The 26,644-nt window shown below is 50.1% G+C and overlaps 1 protein-coding gene across 16 annotated transcripts in view; it reads left to right on the top strand.

Moving 5' to 3' along the window:
* The window catches only part of FARS2 (phenylalanyl-tRNA synthetase 2, mitochondrial), a 496,231-nt gene that overhangs the window by 326,884 nt on the left and 142,703 nt on the right, over positions 1-26,644 (top strand). For all 16 annotated transcript variants that reach the window (XM_070074462.1, XM_051855889.2, XM_051855890.2 and 13 more), the window contains one exon: positions 19,609-19,760. In XM_070074462.1, the coding sequence (XP_069930563.1) occupies positions 19,609-19,760 (152 nt within the window). The remainder of the gene's footprint in view (positions 1-19,608; positions 19,761-26,644) is intronic.

Below are 26,644 nucleotides of genomic sequence, written 5' to 3'. Positions count from 1 at the left end.
CGGGACTAGAACCAGGTGTGCCAGTGCCGCAGGCAGAGGATTAGCCTGTTGAGCCGCAGCACTGGCCAATAGATTATACTTCAACTGTACAAATAAGGGTCTTACTGGTGACATCACAGATACAGTGGTTTGGTGATGATTGTTCCACTTGATGATAGTGCAAAGGGACACACCTTCATTAGCCGCCCCACCACCCCACTGGAATGCTGACCTTGGCTCTTCCCTTGACTGAGTTACACAGAGAGAGGAGGAGAGGCAGAGAGAGAGAGAGAGAGAGAGGTCTTGCATCTGCTGGTTCACTCCCCCAGTTAGCCCCAATGGCTGGAGCTGGGCCAATCCAAAGCCCGGCGCCAGGAACTCCTTCTAGGCCTCCCCAACGGGTGCAGGGGCCCAAAGACTTGGGCCATCTTCTACTGCTTTCCCAGGTGATAGCAGAGAGCTGGATTGGAAGTGGAGCAGCCGGGACTCAAACTGGTGCCCCTATGGGATGCCAACACTGCAGGCAACAGCTTTTCCTGCTATGCCACAGTACCGGCCCCTTCCATGAACTTTTTAGTTCACAATTAAAATCCTTAGGCTAGCAAGAAGCTCGGGGTCATTTGAAGAGTTAGGGGTGATGACTCGACGGCTAAGGCCCAGGCTGTTCTGGACAGGACACGAGTGTGTCCACTGAGTGACCTCCCAGGTTCTCTTCTGCTTCTGAGAGGTGGTGGGCGGGGCTTGAATAACCCATGGAATCCAAATGTGGGTTGCATTTCACCTTTCTGGTTTAAAACTAAGCCCACCCATGATCTTTATTAGGTTTCCCCTGCCTATCTTAGACAAGCCTAGCGTTTCTCAGAGGTACTTGACAATGGCCTAGATTGTTCAAGGGATGCCTCTTGATAACCTATGGGGTCGTTTTGATTTGACAAGCCCAGGTACAGGGAGCTGGCAACTTGTGCCCTGTCAGAGGGAGGCAGATCTGACCCTGGAGCTGCTGCCCCACGGCACAAGCATCTTCCCCAGAGAGCAGGCGGGCTCCTTCCTCCCCGTCTGGTTTGGCTTTGGCCAATGACCAAAACTTCGAATATGCCTCTGTGTTGGTTATTTGAATGTGCTTGCCTGACAGAGACCCTTCCCGGATGGCAGGTGCAGTTGCCTCTGGGAGGTCTGAATCGCCTGTTGCCTGAACATAGGCTTAGAGCTGCATTTGTAAAGACAGCGAGCTCAGATTCTGCTCCGGGCCTCGACTGCATTTTGCAGTATCACATTTTGCATGCACCGTATTTGCATTTTGCAGTACCACACACTACTCCCTCCAGGCTGCCTCCTCTCTAATCCAAGAGCTCTTGGGATGCAGGTTCGAAGTCTGCTTGGCAAGAGCAGCCAAGACAGGAAAGACGGAGAGCGAGCAGGGCCCATTAAGTGCGGCTGTGTTTTCTCTGGCTTGGAGCAGGCGTGCAGGGAGTGCTGCTGTTTGTGGCTCGGATGAGTTCAGGTTCTCCAGTGTCACCTGACCTCTGGGGATGGGTGTTCCTCTAGCGCTGCCCCAGATCCACGTTCCTCTTGCTTCAGCTAAGGCTCCACACTGGCCCTCCATGAACTTTGTCGTAGACTCTGTTGGATTTGTTTAAACTTGGTGCCAAAGAAAATTATGCTTTACATTTCTCCCTAATGTGGGGAGTGGAGGTCATTGTCTTGTTTATCGAAGTAGACTCTAATATTAACTGCAGGAATTTTTTTTTAAATACAGAAAAAAATTTAAAAGAATGTTGATCATAAAGTACAGCCAATACTTTTTTTCATTATATAATCTTTCCATTATATAATCTATCCAGTAGTGACTAAGGATTGATCTCTTAATCTAAGACTGGATATGTAGAAAATATGTAGCATGCTTGGGGCTGGCTTTGTGGCTCACCTGGTTAATCCTCCGCCTGCAGCACCGGCATCGCATATGGGCACCGGGTTCTAGTCCCGATTGCTCCTCTTCCAGTCCAGCTCTCTGCTGTGGCCCGGGAAGGCAGTGGAGGATGGCCCAAGTCCTTGGGCCCTGCACCCACATGGGAGACCAGGAGGAAGCACCTGGCTCCTGGTTGCGGCCATTTTGGAGAGTTAACCAACAGAAGGAAGACCTTTCTCTCTGTTTCTCTCTCTCACTGTCTAACTCTATCTGTCAAATAAATAAAAGAAAATAAGTAGCATGCTTAAATCGCATGGCCTGGAGATAAAATGGACACCCCTTGGGCCTGCCCCGCCTGAGATGAATGTCGCGGTCCCTGCGTCCCTCCCCACGCCTTGCCCAGAGCACCTACAGCGTTTCCTCCTAGAAATGTCTGTAGTTACATTCAGCTTTTTTTGTTCTTGCTCCATTGCTACCTGGTGATTGAGAGTTGATATTAGACTCCTTTCCAGAAATATCAAATCAATAAATGTTTTCAAAAGTTATTAACTTAGCCTAACCCATGTTCCCTGGGCATTTCTGTTACCAAATGGGGTCGAGGACAAAGCTATAGACACAGACTCAAGTTGGCCATCTGTCCACTGGTGCCGGCCTGGCCTGGGACAGCAGTGCCATAGCAGACAGGCAACTGAACCAACAGTAATTTTGTGACACCATGAAGGGCAGGAAGACAAAACATAAATTGTCAAGGGACCTGGCCCCAAAGGAGCAAAGACAGGGACCTAGGGGAAGGGGTGGCATGAGGGACAAGGGGAGAAAGTGAAATCCGGGGAGTCCTCTCTGACAAGCCTCCCTTGTGAGATTCTGAAGTCTGCTGTTGCCGCCAGTCGTGAACAAGCCATTGGAAACCCTGTGTCCTAACTTCCCCAGGTTCTCCTTGCTTTGTTCGTCTTTCTGTGTGTACTGGAACCCCCAGAAAGGCCAGTCCTGGATGAGTTCAGACTAGTTCAGGTTACTGGCCTAGCTGGTGCCCAGGCTTGCTCTGCCCCAGTGCAGTCCCTTTCAGAAAGTGGAACATGCGGAGAGACGAGAGGATGTGGACTGAAAGCAGCTGCGGGCCAGGTCCAGGAGCGCATGCCCAAGTGTGTACCCTTTGGAGGTCGGGCTCAGGGCTGGGAGTTCTCAGGACCCGTGTCTCCTCACATGTGTTTTCTGCTAGGGCCTCCCCTCATTCTAAATGAGGCAGACGGAAGGGACGTATCTGTCGGAAAGTCAAATGTGATTAACTGGGAAGAATTGTAATCAGAAAACCACATGTGTATTCCCTTAAAATATGATGACAGTGTAAGACCATGAAGGTGCAGACAAGACACTGAACGGGAGGTTTGTCCACTGGACATACATAGAAGAAGGAATGGAGTATAGGATTAATGCTGCTTCCAGAAAGGTTATTTCACCTAAAAAACATGAATTTAAGAGAGGAGGTCTTTGCTAAAAGTTCTAAAGATGAGACAGACACAGAACAGAAAACAGAACTCCCATTTTTAGGGACTCGTTTCTTCTACCATTATTCTTTATTTACTGTTTTCATAAAAACTTTATTGATATAATCCACATTCTATACAGCTCAGCTTCATGAAGCCTACAATTTAGTGATTTGTTTTGTATATTCATATCCATGGGCAACCATCTACCTGTTTCATTTTGCAGTTTTTTCATTGGAGTTGACATTGTGGTGTTAACCGATTAGGCTGCCACCAGCAGTGCCAGCAACCCATATATAGGTATTGGGTTGTGTCCCGGCTTCTCCATTTCTGATCTGTCTCTCTGCTAATGCTCTAGAAAAGCAGTTCTTGGGCCCCTGTACCCATGTGGGAGACCCGGAAGAAGCTCCTGACCTGTGCTTTCTGCCTGGCCCAGCCCTGGCTATTGTGGCCATTTGAGGAGGGAACCAGCAGATGGAAGATATCCCTCCCTCCCTCCCTCCCTCCCCTCTCTAACTCCACCTTTCAAATAAATAAAATAAATCTTTAAAAGAATGAGCTTTTTCATCACCGTAAGAGATATTAATTTATTTTTAGCACTTTTCTCCTGTGTCAACTGGTTGGCCAGATGTGTAGGACAGTGAAGCCATGCTGGGCTCCAGGCCCCCACCTCTCTGCACTGCCTTCGTTATCCAAGGGTACGTCTGATATTTTAACAAAGATTCCCAGGCTTGCATCTTTTCTTCTTAAGTTAAAAACCATTTCATTCACGGGTCCTGTGGCCTGTACGGTGGGGTACAAAGGCCAGACTCCCCACCATGTCCTGTTTCGGGAGAGGAGCACAGTGGGTTTTTGTTTTTCCGGTGCACGGTAGCCTGTGATTTGCTATAAATAAAGTATCCCAGAGCTTCCAAGTAAACATGAGAGGCTTCAGAAAGATTTGATCTTCCAATTCTGTCTTCAAGGAGTTCTTTAGATAGCTGGAAACAGTTAATTGGATACAAGGTTCCAAAGTGACGGTTCGTGAGACTTCATTACGGAAGTACTTTGTCTTCTGTGAATCCTTGAAAAGAACTGAAATTCTTTCAGAGGTTAAGGACTAACACAGGGAACTCCCTGTGACGGTCAGAGAATGTTTAGAGCTGAGTCGCAGGTGGCTTCTTGGTGAAGAAACAGAACAAACGTTGCGGGAGTAGGCACTGTGCCTGCTTCTGGCCAGCACAGCTGGCCCCTGGCACTCAGGGGAATTAAGGAGGAGTCAGAACGAACTACTGGAGCAGCGTGGGGTCTGTAAGCATCAAGGCAGCACGCACTCTTCGGTTAAAACGGGCCGAAGCCGTGAAGTAGCAGACCTGCCAGCCAGGCCACGCACGCACCTTTTCATTACCGAGTGGGGGGATGGAATTAAAGGCAGGCCTGTGGGGCATTTGGATGCAGGACAAGGTAAACAGCGGGACAGACTATTTTTATATTTTGCGTTAATTCAGATGAGAACACAATCACATGAACTGTAAGCAGACTGGAAATGCTTGCATATCAAGATAATTAAAAGCTAAATGAATCATTTGAAAAGGAAATGCCACAGAAGGCGCCGCTGGGATAAATGTTAGATTGAGACTGACTTACATGATGGTTAATTAGGCTGAGTTCTGGATTCAGGAGTAGAAACCAAGTCATCTCCTGTGAGCCTGCTGTAGACCACGTGTCTGTGTCCCACCAACCCCTCACCAAAGTTTCTGTGTTCAAACCCTAACCCTCAATATGAGGGTCTTACGGAGTGAGGCCTTTGGAGGGTCCTCAGGTTATAAGGGTGGATCCCTTCAGAATGAAAGCAGTGCCCCAGGTAAAGACCGGAAGTAATCCTGCTTTCTTTCCCTCTCTCCACACCCTGCCTCCCCAGCATATGAAGGTACTGCAGTAAAGCCACTGTGTGTAACCACGAGAGGGCCCTCGGACAGCTGACCATGCTGTAGCCTCCAGAACTAAATGCTGGAACCCCCAGTCCATGGTGTTTTTGCTACAGTGTCTTAAACTAAGATCAAGCCCTTAGTTTTGTTGTTTTTTTTTTTTTTAATTTATTTGAAAATCAGAGTTACAGTGAGAGAGAGGGAGAGAGAGAGAAAGAGATCCCCCATCTGTTGGTTCACTCCCCAGATGGCCACAACAACCAGGGCTGGGACAAGCCAAAGCCAGGAGCCAGTAGATTCTTCCATGTCTTCCATGTGGGTGGCAGGGACCCACACTCGGTCCATCTGCTGCTGCTTTCCCAGGTCATTAGCAGGGAGCTTGATTGGAAGTGGAGCAGCTGGGACTCAAGTCAGCACCCGTAGGGGATGCCAGCATCCCAGGAGTTGGCTTTACCCATGATGCCACAATGCCAGCTCCAGAGCCCTTAGTTTTACAGGGGAGGCCTTAAAGCATGGGGGTAACGGCACAGCCTGCCCTTGACAGACCTGCCTCTGGTCTTGGCTCTGACGCATACTGGCCATTGGAACTTAGTTGCTCTAAGTTGCTGTTTTCTCCTGGACGTTTTGGGAGGAATGACAGGGGCCAGCTTACAGAATTGTGTGCTGTGTGCCAGCAATGTCACATCACTGATGTGATGTCATGGCTGTATAGTACCTGGCACCGTCTCTGGCTGCAGCACCCAGGAACAAGAACTTTTGCTGATAATGTGATCAATAGAAATCACGGAGTCATGTTTTCCGATCAAGGTGGAAAACCGAGGCTATCGGAGCTGCAGAGTAATCCTTTGTCTAAACTTGGTCATGGCTAAGAATGGACTGCATGTCACTTTGACAATTTCAAAACTCTGTGATGACTTGTGGAGGAAATAGACACTCCCCCATTCCACTGCCTGTAAGATAAGTCTTGAGACAAAACAAAAACCCAACAATATAGCCTAAAGGGAAGAAAACCAGAGATTGGCTAATAATGATTGACTAGCCCAGTAAAATTTGCACAGGGAAGGATGGTAATCTGATATTCTATCCCAGAAGCAAGTTTAAGTTCAGGGGGTATTTTGATGTAGAAGCAAACTTCGCTGCTGCACTGGGTTGTGTTTTCCTTGAAAACATTCACGAACACACAGACTCACAGGGGCTGAAGAATTCTCTTGATGACTTTAACCAAGGAAGGTGCATGGAAACGTTTATCTTCCAGGGTGAGCCTGGAACCGAGCAGTTGGGACGGAATGGCAAGCACTGTTAAATCAGAATCCTATCTTTTAGACCTCTCCTCCCAAGTGCCTTGGCCAGCTTGTAGTTCATAACTGGATCCCAGACAACCCATCAACTCCATGTGCCTGTTGAGCTGTGCAGATAACATTTAGGCCAGAAAACTATCCTTTGGGTGTGAAATGACTGTTACCTCCTGCCATCTGCACATGCTGTGCTGAAGGAGGTGCCATCTCCGTTTTATGGAAGAAGACGTTGGGAGGCAGGTTGGCCTCAGTCATGAGTCAAGCCAAGGCCAAGGCCTGACCCACCTGGCTGGTGAAGACACACGGACCGCTTCTAGATGAAGACAGCTAGATGGAAGACTAGCCAAGGTGCCAGCTCCCACACACCCAGGGAAGGGACACTGAACCAAAGGCAGGGTGCATTAATTTGTTAGGGAGGCTGCAGCAGCGGGGTGTCCTATTGTCTCAGGGTTTGGGGGAGGCTGGGAGTCTGAAGTCAAGGTGTTGGGGGCGTGGTGTCTTCTGGGAATCTCCACACCTCTCTTCTCACTTCTGGCGATTTGCTGACAACTACCAGCATCCCTTGGCTTGTAGAATTATCTGTGGCCTCGCCTTCTCATGGCTTCTCCCTGTGTGTGTGTGTCTGGGTTCAAATATCCCATCACTACAGGGACACCAGTCACACTCACCAGTCCCACGGGATCAGGACTCCTCTTACTGGCTTCGTTCTCATTGATTGAAGACCCTATCTCCAAATAAGGCCACTGCGAGGTACTGGGGGTTCAGACTCCAATGTATCATCGGGGGGGGGGGGGGAGGGGCAACGTTCTTTCGCAGAGTGGCTGATTACAGCACAAGCTGTGTGTACCCTGTGCTAAGAGCCAGCGGCCAAGTGTTCTGTATCCCGCACCTGTTATGAGGTGGTCCGGGCAGGAGGCCTCCTAGCAGCTCAGAACCAGCGAGGCCAGGAGACCCTGCCTCACGCAGCCTCCCAGGCAACAGTGAGAGGGGTGGGGGGTGGGCGCAGAGTGGCTCCCCACGGGCCTGGAAGATCTGAGCAGCACACGGCATCCGGTCACGACGCACATGCGCAGTGGCTCAAGCAGTGATGCACAAGGCACCGTGGCCACACCACTCCCGAGTCACAGCAGACAGATTCCAGGCCTGGTCTGCCTCATTCTGAGGTGTGCCCCTGGACGCCCGCTGTGCCCCTGCCTGGGCATGCCCAGTGAACACTTTCCTCAGCTGACTGCGGGCATTTGGTTGATGTCTCCGCATCACTCATCAGCTTCCCCCAGAGAGCAGGTTCCCAGGCAGGTCTGGCGTGCTGGGGGCTTACTGCCGGGTGCTCTCAGAAGAAACACCTGTGGAAGGGAAGGCGCACCAGGGGGAGGCAGAGAGAGAACTAAGGCCTCAGCTGTCCACAGCCAGCCCTGGACAAGGCTGGCCTGCAGGGTTTCCCAAGCTTCGGGAAGAACTATTTAAGACTAGCCTAGATAAATGTGGCTGGCTTGCCAGTAGGTCCGACACAACCAAGGGTACCTTTATATATGGTTTTATCATCAGTAAACGTTCTTTACAATGAGATGTATGCAAAGCATATAACAAGTAAATATAAAGGCGCATGTATCAACAGCTACTGAAGTATGGTGTTGGTATTTTTCTAACTCCTTTAGTACATCCATCTCAACTGTGTTTGAACTGCTGGACACAATTTTGAGTCGGAGTCTTAGGGTCCTTTCTCTGAGTTGTTGAACAACTTCCCCTGGATTTGTACGTCCCAGCGATTCTATGTGAAAATCTACGATTGTGGACATACAGACTTTTCTAGACAAAGCTTTGAATCTTTCATCTGCTCGGAGAGCTCTCCGTCCTCCTTCCCTGCAGAACTAAGGGCCGTTGTGTGCGCAATAGCGGGAGCCACGTTGAGGTGCTCGGCAGGCCCCAGACACGCTGCAGGGATAGATAAAAACCTCAGAAGACCGAATGCAGCAGCTGTAACCATCTCCCCCACCCGCCCCGCTCCCCCGGGATCTATTGTCACGGACAGTGGACAGAGAGGAGCATAGACAGAAGACACTGTGGGTGCCAGGGTCATAGGCAGGAGGGGATGGGAGTGGCTTAGCTCTGGGGGTGTCGGGGCTAACAGAGCCCAGTGCAGTGTGCCAGGCCAGAGCGTTTGCTGCGCTTGAAAACAAGTTCGGTGTTGGGGCTATGTCCCTTGCTCAGAAAGGAGGCCCAGAGCCACTGCCTGCTATAACCCCGAGCACGTAGGAGGCTTTGACCCTGGGAAGAGAGCTGGACAGAGACAAGGCCTGCCCGTGAGGAGTGAGCTGAGACGTCCCCGTCTCATCGGCAGCAGCGTCACCTTGGGGGGCGGGGGGGCAGGAGCCCAGATCACCGCTGTCAGCTCCGTTCTGGGCTAGGGGTGCAAGGAGAGGAACCGCTGGGCAAAGAGGTGGTGAGTGAGGAAGCTCCCAGCCGAGATGAGCCTGCGCACACAGATTCCAGACTTCAGGAACAGCTGTCCTGGAGCGTCCGCCTCCTGGATCAGCAGCCAGAATCTGAATTCACAGGAGATGAATGGAAACCCCAAACGCAATTAAAACACCAGTCTGATATCCTCAGAGGTCAAGGGGAGTGCGACTGTGTTAAAAATGAAAACACACGAGGTGGGCGTTGGACCTGGCGGTAATCAAGCTGCCTGCGTCCCACGCGCAGTGCCTGAATGCCGCTCCTAGCTCCAGCCTCCGCTAATGCAGGTCCTGGGAGGCAGCACTGATGGGCCGAGCGATTGGGTTCTGCCGTCCACGGGAGACACCTGACTACACCCCCAGCTCCCAGCTTTGCTAACCAGAGGACCAGGCTGTCAGGCATCTGGGGAGCATGCACGTGTCTCTCTCTCTCTCTCTCTCTCTCTCTCTCTCTCTCTCTCTCTCTCTCTCTCTCTCTCTCTCTCTCTTGCCCCAGAACAGCAACGACAATAAAACGAGAAGAAAAATAAACCTGGAAAAATTCTCAATAAGAGACAAAAAAAAAAAAAAAAAAAACCAGGTAGAACTAAGTATATATAATTAGGTAGGTATGGAGCAAAAAAAAAATAATCAGAATCTCAGGAACGAGTATCGGTTACTGAAATAAAAAGGGGAGAAACAAAGGTGAGGGTAGATTCCTTTGAAAGGAGAACTGACAAATAGGGCGCTGTTACTAAAGAACTCACCACAAATGCAGTATGAACATGCCAAGACAAACTTAAAAAAAAAAAATAGGTCCATTCCGAGGCTGGAAGACAGATGCGGAAGCTCCACAATATGGATGATTGCACTTGTGGGAGAGAGAGAAAGGGATGAGAGAGAAGTCGGGGCTGCATTTTTCAGAGTCGAAGGCAGACGGGAAGCCCTGATGGAAAGCGCACTCCGAGTGCTGAGCAGAATAAACAGAGATAAATGCACACCGAGCCTCACAGAGCCCAGCCTCGGAGCCCCGGGGCGAAGACGCGGCACCTGCCGACTGCCAGCGCTCCAGGACGGATGGCCGGGGAGAGCCGGCCCTGACTGGCAGCAGACTTGTCATCACTGCTGATGGGTACCTGGGAAGTCTTCCCAGAGTGCTGACGTGAGAGAGCCACGAGCCTTCAGTGCTGTGCACGGCCTGATGGCTCAGGTGGGAGGGAGGTCGCAGGGTGGGCTGCCATCCACAGGCTCCCACTGGGGACCCCTTCAAGGGTGTTCATCCCAGAGACCCGAGTGAAAGGGCACGGAGGGGTGGGGCTCAGATCGGACGCTGCTGGCCGGTTAACCCGGGGTCGTGCAGGCGGGATGACGGGAGACTCCTGCCGCAGAGACCAGCGCCCCGCGGCCCCGAGGCAGCAGGAGTTCCCTGTGTGGGGGCTCTCCTGATGCCTGACGCCCCCGCTGGCCCAGTCCCACGGAGGGGCTGCACTGCGGAAAACCCTCGCACTTAGGAACCTGTCAGAGCGGAGGTCGTCCCCGTGTGTGTGCAAGCACGCGTGTGTGCGTTTCCCCCGGATCTGTTCCAGGGGCTCTTGCTAAACCTGCCTTTCGCCCTGAAGAGGACATTCTCTTTGCCACTCTGGTGAGGAAGCGAGCCTGCCCTGGGCCCCACGGGAGACACTCGAGACAAAGGCACGGTCTCGGTCTCCCACTGCGGCGTGGCACACGGGCACCAAGAAGACTCTCCCACAATGCCCGGGACAGCCCGAGCTTCCCTGAGTGTTTCGACGTCAAATTTACTAACTGTTGACTGAAATGATTTCCTGGTGTGTGTGTGTGTGTGTGTGTGTGTGTGTGTGTGTGTGTGTGTAAGACAGATCTCTGGACAACAGTGTAAAACTTGCATGCATACTTGGGGAAAAGACCTGTTGAGGACAGTGAAGTTCCCTGTCTCGTTTCTGAGCGGAAGTAGAGATACCGTGTAACGTTATGCTCTAGAACAGCTTACTAGAAGCTATTATTTTTATAGCTGAAGGCTAGAAATACAATATCTTATACCACAGTGTCTGCTGGGACTGACTGATCTTGTTTCTTGGGATATTTATTTTCCTCATTTGCATTTTTGCAAAATTCATTTAGAAATGTGATTTGACACATGGGACTGGGCTTGTCTTGCAAAAAAATTTAAAAACACAATAGTTAATTTTTGTAAGTAAAGGGAATCTTTAAAATGCGATTGAATAAACATAGCGTCTGTTGCTTTGTGAAAGGCTGACAAAGAACATTAAGAAAAAAACCAAAGTTGTTAAATTTTAAATGAAATTCTGCTTGTTGAAGAAAACAACAGAAAAATTCAAATGAAGGAGAGTACAGAAAACATTTGCCAAGAAGACACTAAGGGGAGGCTCGTGTGAGAGGTCCTGACGTTAGGAGAAGAGCCCAATTGGGCAGAAGCAAGGGCAAAGATAGTGCTGAAAGGAAAAACCCACCAGAAAGACAGCCTAACCTTTCACACACCTGGTAACGTAGTTTCCGAACAGATGAGACGAAACTGGTAGGGTTACTGGGAAGCTTTATAAAGTCACAATAACTGTGGAGGGTTTTCTTATCTTTGTGTTAGAAGCTGACAGAACAAGAATATCAAGCAGATAAATATCAGAGGAGCTGATAAATAAATAAATATAGAGGAACTTGTACAACGAAGAAGTGCTATCTAGCCATGTACATAGAACACCACGTCAAGGTGGGAGGTGGTATACTTTTTTTTTCTTAAGATTAATTTATTTGAGAGGTAGAGTTACAGACAGGGAGACAGAGAGAGACAGAGAGACAGAGGTCTTCCATCCACTGGGTCACTCCCCAAATGGCCGCAAGGGCCAGAGCTGAGCCGATCTGGAGCCAGGAACCAGGAGCTTCTTCTGGGTCTCCCACGTGGATGCAGAGGCCCAAGGCCTTGGGCCATCTTCTACTGCTTTCCCAGGCGCATTGGCAGGGAGCTGGATGGGAAGTGGAGCAGCTGGGACTTGAACCAGCACCCATATGGGATGCTGGTACTGCAGGTATCGGCAGCTTTAACGCTTAGCCACAGTGCCGGCCCCTAGGAGTAGTATTCTTTTTAAGCCCTCTGAAAACATTTATAAAAAATTGACCAAATTCTAGGTTACAGAGCAAATTACAACAAAGTTCCAAAAATGAATCTCCTGTGTCAGTGCACTTAAATTTGAAATTAGCGATTGTGATATTACGATGTTTATATAAAATTTGGTTTTCATGCACAGTGCCTGGCTCTGAACTCCTGTAACCTGTGTGTCTTTCCCTCTTCTTTTAAGTGGCCAGAAGAATAAGGTTGAATTACTTGGCCTTTTGTCCTGGGTCCTTGAAGCAGCTCCAGAACACTAAGGGGGGACGGCAGCTTTTTCTTTTATTACTGGCGCTTCACTGCTCAGAGGCAGGGTTCAGAAAGCAGTCTCTCTCTCTGTCTCCCTCTCTCTCCTCCCCTGTCCTCCTTTCAGGCCCCGAGGCAGACCATAGAAAGCCATTCTTTCGCTTGCCCCTGCTGGGTCATCAAGTCTAAAAATACACTCTGCTCTTCCTCCACCGTTCTGTCTCGGGGCTGGCCACAAAGAAATGGTCTGCCCTGCCTCGTCTGATGGCGATCATAAGACCCTCGTTTGAGAAGGACGCTGGCCACATACCTGGGAGGGAAACAAGGTGCTTCCCAGAATGGCCTAGAAGAACCTGAACAGAAAGAACAGAAAGCCCAGGCCGGGCATCCTCCCTGGGTCTCACTGCAGCAGATCCTGTCGTTTCCGCCCACTTTTTTTTTTTTGACAGGCAGAGTTAGACAGTGAGAGAGAGAGAGACATCGAGAAAGGTCTTCCTTCCATTGGTTCACCCCCCAAATGGCCACTATGGCCGGCGCTGCGCCAATCTGAAGCCAGGAGCCAGGCGCATCCTCCTGGTCTCCCATGCGGGTGCAGGGCCAAAGGACCTGGGCCATCCTCCACTGCACTCCTGGGCCACAGCAGAGAGCTGGCTTGGAAGAGGAGCAACTGGGACAGAATCCAGCGCCCCAACCAGGACTAGAACCCATGTACCGGTGCCCCAGGCGGAAGATTAGCCTAGTGAGCCGCGGCGCCGGCCTCCGCCCACTTTTCTCCACAGCTGTCCATGCTTCAGTTGTGCTCATTCAAGGAAGTCTCCAGAAAATGTCAAAAGAACAGCGCCTGCACAGCGTGTGCCCCGCTAACCGTGGGAGACTCCCAGGGTGGGGGACGAGGGCTCCTCTCTTGGTGGGGGGACTCCCAGGGTGGGGGACGAGAGCTCCTCTCTTGGTGGGGCGGGGTGGCCAGAAGCCCTGCACTTGGGATTCGTGCAGACCTCACTCTGCAGATCTCTGCTTCTGGCTGCTTATTTGCAGCCCTTTACAATGATCTCCTGGAATAAGCTAGCGCATGTAGGTAAGCACCTCCTGGAGTCCTGCGAGCCCCGCGAGCAAGCACATCAGGCCTGAGAGGGGGTCTGGGAGCTGCAGCGCACAGCACAGGCAGTCGGCAGAAGTTCTGGGGCCTGCACTGCAGCTGGCGTTGGGGGCAGGGCGGTCTTGTGCACCTGAGCCCTCAGCCCCGGGCATCTGGCGCTGTCTCCAGGTGTGTCCACCGCAGGGCTGATGGCTTGCCTGCTGGTGGAGAGAAACCCCCACGCATTTTGGGATCCGTGTTGGGAGCGCATATAGTAACAGAAAGTGAGATTGTCTGAGTTGGTTTTCTCCTCTGGATCCCCAGAGTAAGAAAAAGGTATTTTTTTGAAACCACAAAACACATATATTTGAAAACTAAAAAATTCATTGGCAACTCATGAAAAAATACCAATAGGAAATACAATTTAAGACCGTGTTAACAATGGAGTACTACATAGTAAGGCTGTGGGAGTTAACTGTAGAGGAATTTAGAGCAACATCTACAGCCTTAAATGCTTTTATTTAAAAACATGAAAGTGAATTAGTTCATTTTCTGTTGCTGTAACAACATACCTGAGGCTGGAAAGTGTATAAAGAAAAGAGATTTCTTGAGGTCACAGTTTTGGAGGTTCTATGGGGTGACATCCGCTTAGGTCTGGGGAGGACCCCATGGCATCAGAATGGCCAGAGCTGGTGCAGGAGTGTCAGGGGGGATCCGATGATGAGGGGAAGACAGTGAGGGAGAGAGGCCGGCAGGCAGACTGGGGAGGGACCGGGCTTGCTCTTTTGTTACAACTCGCAGGTGAGAACTCACCAGAGTCCCAAGAAAGCTGTGCCAGTTCCTTCTAGGGGCAGGGCCCCCCGTGACCTGAAGACCCCCGACTGGGCCCCATCTCTTAAAGGTTCCGCTGTTCTTAGCATCAGCACGTGGAGGATGGAGCTCCCAGCACGTGACCTCGGGGACACTAACTTCAAACATATCCAAGCCACAGCACTGCTCGGACATCAAGTTGATCTTTCACCTAAGTCATGGGGGGCAGGGAGGAGTGCGGGAACAGAGTACAACCGATTAAGCAAGAGGGAAGAAGATAGTAAAAAAACGAGAACAGAAATTAATTGGCAAGGAAGCAAACAAAGGCGTCCGGTTTTGTCTTCTCTTTAGTAGCTGGACTCCGACACTGCAGCTGCTGTCCTCCCGCGGGCAAGTCTGGCCCCTGCTCTGACGAGGGAATGCTGCACGTGGGGCAAAGCTTAGTGAAAAAGCAAGAAGATTCTTTGCTATTTCAAAGGGAGAAATTAAAATATCCTCAGGCCGGTGCCGCGGCTCACTAGGCTAATCCTCCGCCTTGCGGCGCCGGCACACCAGTTCTAGTCCCGGTCGGGGCACTGGATTCTGTCCCGGTTGCCCCTCTTCCAGGCCAGCTCTCTGCTGTGGCCAGGGAGTGCAGTGGAGGACGGCCCAAGTGCTTGGGCCCTGCACCCCATGGGAGACCAGGAGAAGCACCTGGCTCCTGCCTTCGGATAGGTGCGATGTGCCGGTGTGCTGCGGCGGCCATTGGAGGGTGAACCAACGGCAAAGGAAGACCTTTCTCTCTGTCTCTCTCTCTCACTGTCCACTCTGCCTGTCAAAAAAAAAATTCTTATTGCCAATTCAAGCCTGTGGTTTATAAGCCAGGAGAAATGCTGCTTAGAATATAGAGAGCACACATTTGGATTATCCGAGGATTAAAAAAATATATATCCTCAAAAACCGAACTCATGTGGCTGAGATGACGTGGAGAAGTAGCCTTTTTGGAACCACCTTAATTTAGGTGTTGAATAGGACTGTGATAAAGTGACAAAAAGAACTAAGTTATGTGCTCATGTGCGGGCACTTCCTGGTATGTGTTTTAGTAAAATGCTAGCAAGTATATAAAAATAAAAAAAAGAATTGCTTTTGTCAAACTCTGAACTCTCTTGGGAAGCTTGGAAATAGCAAGACAGGCCACAGCATGGTCGCTCCGCCAAGACATCACCAGGCATTTATCAGCTGAGTGCTGGGCTGTTCTGGGGGGACACGGAGCAGGGGAAAGGCAGTTTCCAGGGGTTAGGAGTGGCAGTAAGTGGCAAGAAGTGGGAGGGCTGGAAAAGGGAAAATGGAAAAGGCGTGTAGATCTTGGATTAGCCCCGTGTAATAAGGATTGTTCTAAGGCGAGCAGGTGCACGGCGTAATTGTGAGGCTGAGAGAGGAGTGTGGTAGGAGCGCTCAGCGTCACTGTGACGCCCAGGTCACACAGCTGGGGTGGGGAAGGCTCAACCCGGAGATCACAGGTGGTGGCCGACTCCTCCAGGCTTTCACCTCCAAGCTCTTCCTCTTCTCGGGGAGCGTGCACACGCTTGTCCTCCTGCCGTTAATTGGTAGACTTCTGAAACTCACCACTAGGTGCTGAGGACGTTAGGTTTTCTGCTGTTAAGTTTTCAATCAGTACTTTCCATGATTTTTATAATGAATAAATAATACATTTAACAAATACTTTGTCCCTATGAATTAATCCATCATAGGGTTTTTATATAGAATATATATATGTATTATTTCTGGTTTCAAATCATTTCTGTAATTCTGGAATAAGCCCTGTTTGGTCCTTTGGGAATATTCTGCAATATGCTGTTGAACTGGGTTTATTATAGTTACATTAAGTTTCTTTCATGTAATTATAAAGGGAAATTAGTCTACAATTTTTTGTGAGTTATACTCTGCTTGTTCAATTTTGGCTTCAGGTTTAGAGTAGCCTCATAAAATCAGTAGAATTTCCTTCTTTTTTGTTTCATGAAACAATTCATTTACAAAAGAGAACAGCTTGTCCTTAAACATTTGATAAAGTTATACTGTGAACCATCAGACTAACATTTTTTGTCATAAGAAGATTTAACTGGCCAGCGCCGTGGCTCAATAGGCTAATCCTCCACCTAGCGGCGCCGGCACACTGGGTTCTAGTCCTGGTCGGGGCGCCGGATTCTGTCCCGGTTGCTCGTCTTCCAGGCCAGCTCTCTGCTATGGCCCAGGAGGGCAGTGGAGGATGGCCCAAGTGCTTGGGCCCTGCACCCACATGGGAGACCAGGAGAAGCACCTGGCTCCTGCCATCGGATCAGCGCGGTGCGCCAGCCACAGTGCGCCAGCCGTGGCGGCCATTGGAGGGTGAACCAACGGCAAAAGGAAGAGACCTTTCTCTCTGTCTCTCTCTCTCACTGTCCACTCTGCCTGTCAAAAAAAAAGAAAAAAGAAAAAGAAAATTTAACTAATAATTCAATTCCATACACAACCATGGGTTTAAGTTTTCTATTGTGTGAAAAATTTTCATTTAAATCAAGTTTTCACATTTGTTCTTATGAAATGATTCAAAATACTCCCTTGTGACTTAAAATTTAAAGTATATCTATAATTTTGAGACCCTTTTCAATTGGTTTTCTCAAAGAAGGATCAACATAAGAACTAATCAGTCTGTGGTTATCTGATAAAACTAGTCAGACAGACACACATCTGTCTAAATCTTTTTTTTAAATGAGAGAATACAACATTAGAAGCCGGTTAAGGTCTCTTCCAAGTGGAACATTCCACGATTGTGGATTATGACGTGGCCTACTGGGACAGTTTGCCTGCCCAGCTCCAGCCTCTGCCATTCCACTTGGTTGCTCAACCCACGTTACCTAAGCTAGGGATGCAGTCCAATCTGCACACCTTGCTTACCTGATAGGTCCATTAGCTGGGGCTGAATGATGGACTCGCTGTAATCATGGCTCACGGAACACCTACAATGTGACAGAGACTGTGCAAGGTACGGGAGTCCAAAGTGGTAACGTCCCAGGCAAGACACACACCAGGCAGTGACGCAAGCAGTGATGGCCATGAAGGGTACTAGGCAAGAGGAAGGAGTGGTGCCATAGCAGAGGACCGACAGGGCGCAAAGTGCACCTGGTTGCCGAGGGCTGGAAGTGGGGTAGTGAGGGCAGGAAATGGTACGCAGAGGAAGTGGCTCAACGTGTTCTGGAGACCAAGTAAGCCAGACAGATGTGAGACTGGAGGACATGAGAAAGAGGTGGCTTTCAGGACTTGGGAGAGTCATCTAGGAGCAGTGGAAGCCACGGATGGTTTTCAACACCGTCTCTGGTCAAGCACCTGGAAGCTACATCTCGGATCCTACCCCTGGCTCTCTAGCTGTCTTCTTAACATGCTTACTTTATATTTCATTTTATTTTATTGTACTTATATGGTTAATATTCTTATTTTTCCCACTCAACAAAGCAAAATCCACTAGTTGGTATCCCACATGTGACACCTCTCAGTTACTGGAGTGAATGCTCCCATTAGTCAAATGGTGGCTTCAAACATTGGGAACATTTGTTCAAAGCGGGTCTGTATTACAATCAGCTGTCTGGCCTTTTCTTTTGAACCTCTTGGTTTTTAAAGCCGTATTTGTTGAGCTGGTGTCATGACATAGTGGGTGAAGCCGCCACTTGGAATGTCGGCTTCCCATATGGACACCGGTTCCTGTCCCCGCTGCTCCTCTTCTGATCCAGCTGTCTGCTAATGGTCTGGGAAAGCAGCAGAGGATGGCCCAAGTGCTTGGGCCCCTGCATCTACATGGGGGACCGGGATGGAGTTCCTGGCTGTTGTGGGGAGTGAACCAGCAGATGGAAGATCAATCTTCTGTCTCTCCTTCCCTCCCTGTAACTCTGTTTTTAAAGTAAACAAATCTTTTTTTAAAAAAAATAGGGAAGCATATTTGCAGTAAGTATATTTTTCAGATGTCTTGAGAGCTGTATGATGTTTGTCTGCCTCACTGTCATGTAGAGTTATTGGTGGGCACTTTGTCCCATCACCCTGTCGTCTTGCCTCCCGGCACAGCTCAGCAAACGTGGTACCTCAGGGTGGATTAACGGGAGAGATTTCACGGTAGCTCTTGGCAGTCCTACTCGCTTACTAATCTCCTTAAATTTCCTTGTTCTTGTGGGGTGAGAGGATATTGCCAGAGGAAATAGACAACCAGCCTCCTGCTCTCTCCTGTTGTTCCATTAGCTAACAGGCTGTTTATCACAGCACCCGGACTTTGCTCTGGGAGAGAAATCACAGGATGTTTTTCAGGAGCCGGGCTATGTTGTCCCGAGCACCCGAATGTCAGTTCTTCCAGTCTGTGTGGAATGCATATTCTGAGCTGGTGCGTTCGTTGGACAACTTTATTGCTATTTCAGGTTGAATAATCTTTTATGTTGTGAATTTGCTTAGTTCTTCAGAAATATTGCAATTTAAAAGTTTTATACTTTTTCTAATCAATGATACACCCAAAAGTTTATAGTGATGCCAGGCTTGGCATACATAAATCAGTTTAGAAATTTGCCTTTCCAAAAAAATGTGTTGCTTTAGCAGATTTCACAGTTATATGATGAAACAATTTTCATTGTGGCAGTAACTTATAGACCAAAAAGGTGCATGTATATGGGTCTCCATATTTATGCTATATCTGTATATATAGTTGTGATATATGTACATATCCGTAAGCCATGTAAAGAATGCAGTAATCCTACACATACCTGATTTTTAATTTTATCTAATTTAATAGTAAGCTATCGAGCTAATAAACTTAAAGGCAAAATTAAAAAAAAAAACTAAACTACCTAACTGACTACTTATCAACCCTAGCCCCTTATTTCAATAATTAGAAATACTAACGAATAACACCACTAATTGAAATATTGATATTGACAAGCCTTTACTTATTTCTTTATTAAGACTGCTTCCTGAAAGTATCACAAGAAGTTAATGAATCGCGTGTTAATTAAGTCTGAACTTTTCTCCTTTATCATTCAAGCAGGCAAAACTGAAATATGATATATTTAAAAGGCTTTATACTAGATTGAGCCTCAGTGGAGATAGAAACACAGTGTGTGATAAGGTTATACGTGAATGTGACAAGAATCTGTAACAGTCATAATGGGGTTTGCTCATTTTGAACGTGGCTTTATCTTAGAGGATCATTTTGGTGCTGAAAATTGAAGTGATCGAATAATGTTTTACCTGGATTTTCTTATTAGCCAAGTGAACTTTACCATGAGAAACCTCATCCAGCTAACGCATCTCTCTCTCTCTCTCTCTCTCTCTCTCTCTCTCTAAGCCTCTTAGCAAATACCCTGCTGTGCTCAATGACATTTCCTTCTGGTTGCCCTCCGAGAATTATGAAGAGAATGACTTCTATGACTTGGTCCGAACGATTGGCGGAGACCTGGTGGAAAAGGTGGATCTCGTGGACCAGTTTGAACACCCAAAGTAAGTGAGAAGCTTCGTGTGACAAACGGCTCAGAACTGCTGGTCTGTTTCTACTTGAACGGTAGTTCGGTTGGACGCGGAAGCCTTGGCTTGTGCTTTTAGGAGTCTCGTGAGTGCTGTTCAGTTGTCTCCTTGTATTCAGTTGGGTGTAAAGGAATCTGAGGCCAAGCTTCATCTCTTTGCTTTTCATGCCACAGGGTTCTTTCCTCACCTCAAAGCGTGATGACTTGAAAAGGCCCCTCCCCCATGTAGATCTGTTCCCCACGGTAACTGGCGCTGACCTGTGTTTCTGTTTTCATCTTGGGAAAGTTGTCTCAAGTTGTATCTTTAAGGGTTGTTTCTGACCCATCGCTCTGTTGGTTTTTCTTGGGGGATCCCAGTCATGCACGGAGAGACTCTCCGATTATTTTGTGCTGCCTTAACCTTGTCTCCTCTTCACTTGGGATGCTGTCCTCACTGTCACTGTCGCTGTCCCCTGATGTATTTTTCTGCCGTCTCTTCTCCCTCGTGCACATTCATCTCCGTCTTCACTTACTCTCACGTTTCCCTCCTTTCCGGATTCTACACTCACATTCCAGCTCCTCTTACTTGCTGCCATCTCGCCTCTGAGTTATTTCTGCCTTGGGATCTTCCTTCATACAAAAATTGCTTCACTTTATTTTTAAAATGCATTGAAAAATATTTAGCCAGAAGTTTCGTATGCTCCAATGGCAACATTTTCCCAAGGCTTTTCTGCTAGCAAGGTTTTCTACCACTTTATCCATTTTTTTCCCCTTAACTGTTTTTAAATTGATGTGTAAGTGATACGCATGTGATTGCTTTTTGTTGCTCATGTTGGAATGCATTGGTTTCCTGAACCTGCTACTTTCACTGGGTAGGAGATGAGGACGGGCTGGCCTGGCTGACAGGCTGGGTGGTCATTCCCCCTGGCTGGTCTTCACACCTCGAGGCTGGCTTTTTCCTCCAAGGTCTAGAAAGTGCTCGTCTCTTTGATCTCTGCTCCTCACCTCAAATCTACACTTGTAATCAGCAGGTTAACCTTGGCTTTCCCTCCATCAGTACCCGATGGTAGAGATTACTTGCTGTGCAGATGGCAGCACTTAGCGCTCAGGGAACATGTACTTTTGCAGGTGTTTCTGTGGGTTGCTGCTCCGTGTGTGATTCTCTTCACATCTTCCGGTTGGCTTCGCCTTGACTTCAGCTGTGTTGGGCAGCCTTTAATTATATGTTGGAGTTTGCAGATGATACTGTCTCCTAACGTCACCTAAAATGAGGTACGGGGATGCCTCGGACCTGGGCACTAGGGAGTGCCCATTCAGCCTTGGACTTTGATGTGAGAGAATTCTCCAGGAGTTTCCATGTTGGTACTGAAAGGCTGGTTTTTTACTTTGTTTTTCCTTTTTTACAAATTTTACTTGTTTGAGAGGCATAGAGAGAGAATATAAATGAATTCCCGTCCTCTGATTCACTCCCCGAACGGCTGCAACGGTGAGGACTGGGCGGAGCTAAAGATGGAACCGGGAACTCCATCCAGGCCTCCCCTGTGAATGGCAAGCCCCAGCTGCTCCAGCCATCACTTCCTGCCTCCCAGGGCCTGCGCCAGCAGGCGCTGAGTCAGGAGCCAGAGCTGGGACTTGAACCCAGGTACCTGCAGTGTGGGATGCAGGTGTATGGACTGCCAGGCTAAGTAACTGATCCCTGGTCACTTTCTTTGGAGGAGCAAGAAAGTGTTGGAGCAAGTCTGACTGCTAAGGACTAACCGCTGTCGCTGGGCTGTGTCAGAAATACTCTGTTAATTCAGGTCTACAAGCACAGCCCCGTACCATCTGGGGATCCGTTAGTATATCCAGTTCCTACTGATGGGGAGAGTACTTTTTGATTAGAAATCTGAGAAGAGTCAACCAGGACTTCTTGTCACTCACACTGATGTCACCATCTCCTAAATCAATATTCTGCAGATATTTAAAGACTATCTTGCTTTGAAGCTGTGCCAGTGATTAGCTTGTCCAGGACCTGCAGCCGTCTTACTAAGGGGTTGGTAATTGGAGTGAGCTTCCTGTGGCAAAGATTGCTAATTACGTCTCAGTAGCCAACACGCCCCCAACACACACCCACTGCTGTAATAATACACCCCGACTGTCTACTCAGCTGGAAGTCCGCACGTCCGATCCTCCACTGTAGCTGGGTAGCCAGGTCTGGCCAGGGCCTTGAAGCAGTCAGCCATATTTCCCGAAGTCTCCCTAAAAGCGGAGCTGAGGCTGTGCCTCCTCCTCCTGCTGCTGGAATCTGCGCAGCAGCTGAGGTGCTTACAGCCAGCCCGGGCCCCGGTGTGACCTTGGCCATGGGAATGCATGGAGTGGTGCAGCGACATGGAAGTAGCCTGGGCTCCCGATTGGGTTTGTCAGTCCAGCCTTGGGCTTGTGGGTGACAGAGAACTACCCTGAGTGAGCTGGGCATTTTCAGATGTTGTTGTTGGCAGACAAAGCTGATGTTGCCTCGAGAGGCCTACCTGAGGAAGAGCACACATTACTTGGGTGATGATGGTTCACTGTGTAGCGGTTCCCAAGAAGCTCCTAGAGCCGACAGTGTGTGAACAAATGGGCCATTTCGATTACAAAATCAGGGAATGGGGTGGATTTCGCCCACGGGCCATCATTTGCTAACCCCTAATCTGGAGCAAGGAGCTGTGTAAGACTTTTTTTTTTTTTTTTTTTTTTTGACAGGCAGGGTGGACAGTGAGAGAGAGAGACAGAGAGAAAGGTCTTCCTTTGCCGTTGGTTCACCCTCCAATGGCTGCCACGGCTGGCGTGCTGCAGCCGGCGCACCGCGCTGATCCGAAGGCAGGAGCCAGGTGCTTCTCCTGGTCTCCCATGGGGTGCAGGGCCCAAGCACTTGGGCCATCCTCCACTGCACTCCCTGGCCACAGCAGAGAGCTGGCCTGGAAGAGGGGCAACCGGGACAGAATCCGGTGCCCTGACCGGGACTAGAACCTGGTATGCTGGCGCCGCAGGCGGAGGATTAGCCTAGTGAGCCTTGGCGCCGGCCTTGTGAAGACTTTTGTAAAGACTGCTCATTCTCGGATTCTGGAATCTGCCCCAGGAGGGCGTACTGTCCGAAACATCCTACGTCTGCTCCCTTTCCTCCAACTCCCTGTCTCAGGTGATGGCAAGCGAATGGCCTTCCGCCCTGTACCTTGGCCCCAAGATTTATCTGCTCGGGACACATAAATGAGCATTTTGCAAGTCTCACGCCTGACTGTGAGATACGCTAGGACTGAGCGGAAGTCAAAGAATAGTCTGAAATGCAGGAGTAGTCCGGACGGACACTGGGTGGTTCTTGTTTGTTTGTTTTGAGCAAGAACAGATCCCAGGATGTTCCGGGAGACAGACCGCTGCGTGTGAACCTAATCTCATCATGGCGGACAAATGGCGGAATTCCCTCCTGCGTGCCCTGGAGGAGTAGGTGTTCAGATACTCAGGTTAGAAGAGGACGTTTTGTTCCTGCTGGTCCTGCTGGATCACAAAAGTCCAGAGAGTTTCTAACATGCCAAAAAAAAAAAAAAAAAAAAAATCCAGGGGTAATTATCGCGAGGCAGGGGAGCTGGGTCCCCATCAGGGTGGTGCCTGGGTGCGTGTGGGTGCTCGCACTGTGTGCACGTGTTGGGTGATGAGAACAGTGAAGAAGCTAAGTCACAGCATCACTTATCGGCTCCTGATGCCCTTCACCACCTCTGAATGCACCCATCACGTTGGGTCTCTAAGTTCATGCAGATCGAGGGCCTGTGATGTGGGGTATGTGGCTTTTGTTTCAGGCCAGGGCAGGAGAGCGAGAGGAAAGAGAAGCGTGGGGGAACCTAAGCCTCGGCTTCCAGCCACGCACCGCGTCTGGAGACAGCAGCCGATTGTCATGAGTGGTGCGGGTGGGCTGTAAAACAGAGTGGTCGTACGGAGGACGGACTTGGTATGGAATAATCAGACTTTTCTGAGAGGTAGAATGTGGGAGGAAGGGGATTTTTTTTTTAAGTATTTTCTTCATCTCCAAAAAGAGTGGTGATGAAAATGGCCCCGCTGTCGGCAGTGGAGGTGGCTCCAGAGGGTATGCACACGGACGCCCCCAGAGCAGCTCTGCTCACAGACTCACACCCTCCTCCTGGGGCTGCCATGTGCTCCGCACACCCTCCTGCTCACCAGCCGCGGATGCCGCCTCCAGGATCTGGACCGTCAGTCAGGGCTGGGACTCCGAAGGAGAGTGCCCTGAGCCCGGGGCCGCTCACGGGAGCACCCTGAACCCGGGGCCGCTCACAAGAGCACCCTGAGCCCGGGGCCGCTCACGAGAGCACCCTGAACCCGGGGCCACTAACGAGAGCACCCTGAGCCCGGGGCCACTCACGGGAGCACCCTGAGCCCGGGGCCGCTCACGAGAGCACCCTGAACCCGGGGCCCGCTCACGAGAGCACCCTGAGCCCGGGGCCGCTAACGAGAGCACCCTGAACCCGGGGCCCGCTCACGAGAGCACCCTGAGCCCGGGGCCGCTCACGAGAGCACCCTGAGCCCGGGGCCACTAACGGGAGCACCCTGAACCCGGGGCCGCTTACGATGATCCTCCTAAGGGTCACGTTCCCTTTTGTGTTCTGTGACTTGTAACTTGCAAAGCTTTGGCATTTTTAATAGAATTCTGAGGAGGGTCCTCGCCGTGAGAAGCACCTCTCAGTGTGGCCAGCCCAGCGTCTGAGAGCATGTAAGTGCGTGTGACACTGACCTGGTCAAGCTCGTCATTTGTGGTGCCAGGAACAGCATCGGCTGGTTCGGTGCAGGGGACTTCAGCCTTCCTCCCTCTGTCCTTCCAGTCACCCTCCTGCCTTTCTTTTCTCTGTTTGTTCTTTTCTGCTTGTTTGTCAGATTGCAGCCAGTAAACACACCAACCTGCAGGGGGAAGTGGCCGACTGGTTGACCCCACATCCTGTACTGCAATGCCTGGGTGTGCAGATTCCAGCTTCTGCGGATGCTCGCCCTGGGGCAGCAGGTGGTGGCCCCTGTGGTTGGGTCCCGGCCGCTGTTACAGCAGCAAGAAGAGAGAAGACAGCAGCCATTCTCATCTCCCCGCCATGGGAAGAGCAGTGGAGGCGAGCTCCCTCCCTGGTTCTTGGTGGATGGCTAGTTAGTCCTTCCTTCTTCCTGACAGGAGCTTTGACTCAGTGACTGGAAATAGTCTGTGAAGTGGGGAGAGCCAATGCAATTCAATGGAGAGAGCTCAGAATTAAAAGTTGGAAGCCATGGTGGAGTCCTGGCTTTCCATGTGTAGGAGCTGGGTGCTGGGACTCTGCTTAACTTTCCTTGTCTCTCACTGAGAGTAGTAAAATTATCCTTAAGTGGTAGCTATGAAAATTAGATGAAGCTGCATGTAGGAAGTGCTTAAGAAAATTGCACAGAGTTCCAAAACAACAACAACCAAAATCCCATAGTTAGCTATTAAAATGAGCGTGTTAGCTTCCACAGTCGATCAGGGAGTCTTGGGTTTGGCAGCCACGTAGGTCTGACTGGGAGGTGCGGGTAATGACGGGAAGCAGAAGGAGGAGGGCGTGTCCTTCCTGTAGCGTACGTAGTAAGTGTTCAGTCGGCAAGAAGCAAGATCATTTAGTAACGTGGCCCGTACTGAACTGCAGCCGACCTGACAGGTCAGGGGGCCCTGCGTGGACGGCAACAGGGAGTTAGGTGGCAGTTCTGGTCTGCACGTTCCTCCCCGCTCCGAACCTCCAGATTGCCCAGCTCTGAAAAGCCCACGAGAGCTCACCCTGGGGGAGCCCTGGGCGAGGGGAGCTGGTCAGTACTTGTGTCCTCCTGAGACCGACAGCACGCCGAGGCGATGCCCAGAGGTGGCCTGGCCTGTTCGAGAACGCCCCGGGCTCCCTTACCTTTCTTTCCCACCCCCATTGCATGCCAGTGGCCTGGGTATAGTTAAGGACATCTGTTTTGGTGGCTCAGACAGCTGAGAAAGCAATTCTAAACCTGTTTCTGGCCTAGATATTTGTTTTTTCCCTCTCTCTTCTTTCCCCAAGTGTTCCCTGCACAACTTTCCACAGAGGGTAGGTCTCATCACCGTCACAGCAGCCGTGTTTGCCACCAGCATTAGACAGGTTAATGCACAGTGCTAGTTCCAACCCCCAGACACCTCGTACTGCCTGTCCCCTCCCCGCATGTCACCATTTGCTGGAAGATTCTTTGGGAGGGCCTTCAGTGCTGCCCTGACCAGGCCCCGGGGGCAGTGCCCGTGTACAGAGCAGGAAGCTGGCAGAGAGACGGCTTGATGACAGCTGCTAGTGAGAGAGGCCAAGGGCTTAATGAGCTGCGTCTCTGCTGACTACCCATGGTCCAGGACAGCTCTGTGAAAGTTAACAGTGGCCGGCGCCGTGGCTCACTAGGCTAATCCTCCGCCTTGTGGTGCTGGCACACCGGGTTCTAGTCCCAGTCAGGGCACCGGATTCTGTCCCAATTGCCCCTCTTCCTGTCCAGCTCTCTGCTGTGACCCGGGAGTGCAGTGGAGGATGGCCCAAGTGCTTGGGCCCTGCACCCCATGGGAGACCAGGAGAAGCACCTGGCTTCTGCCTTTGGGTCAGCATGGTGCGCTGGCCGCAGTGGCCACTGGAGGGTGAACCAACGTCAAAAGGAAGACCTTTCTCTCTGTCTCTCTCTCACTGTCCACTCTGCCTGTCAAAAAAAAAGAAAAAAAAAAAAAAGAAAAAAACAGTAAAGCTACCCTTTCCTCTGTGACGTTCATTGGCAGTGTTCAGGAGTTCTGGGAGTACTGCCTCCAATCAGCATCCTGGGCACTTCTTGTAACAGAGATCAGTGTTCTCCCCACAAGGTCCAGATGCTGTCATTTGAATG

Source organism: Oryctolagus cuniculus, chromosome 5 (assembly GCF_964237555.1).
Source record: "Oryctolagus cuniculus chromosome 5, mOryCun1.1, whole genome shotgun sequence".
Taxonomy (NCBI): domain Eukaryota; kingdom Metazoa; phylum Chordata; class Mammalia; order Lagomorpha; family Leporidae; genus Oryctolagus; species Oryctolagus cuniculus.
The sequence above is the reverse complement of the archived record's forward strand: the minus strand, read 5'-3'. Positions and strand labels throughout refer to the sequence as shown.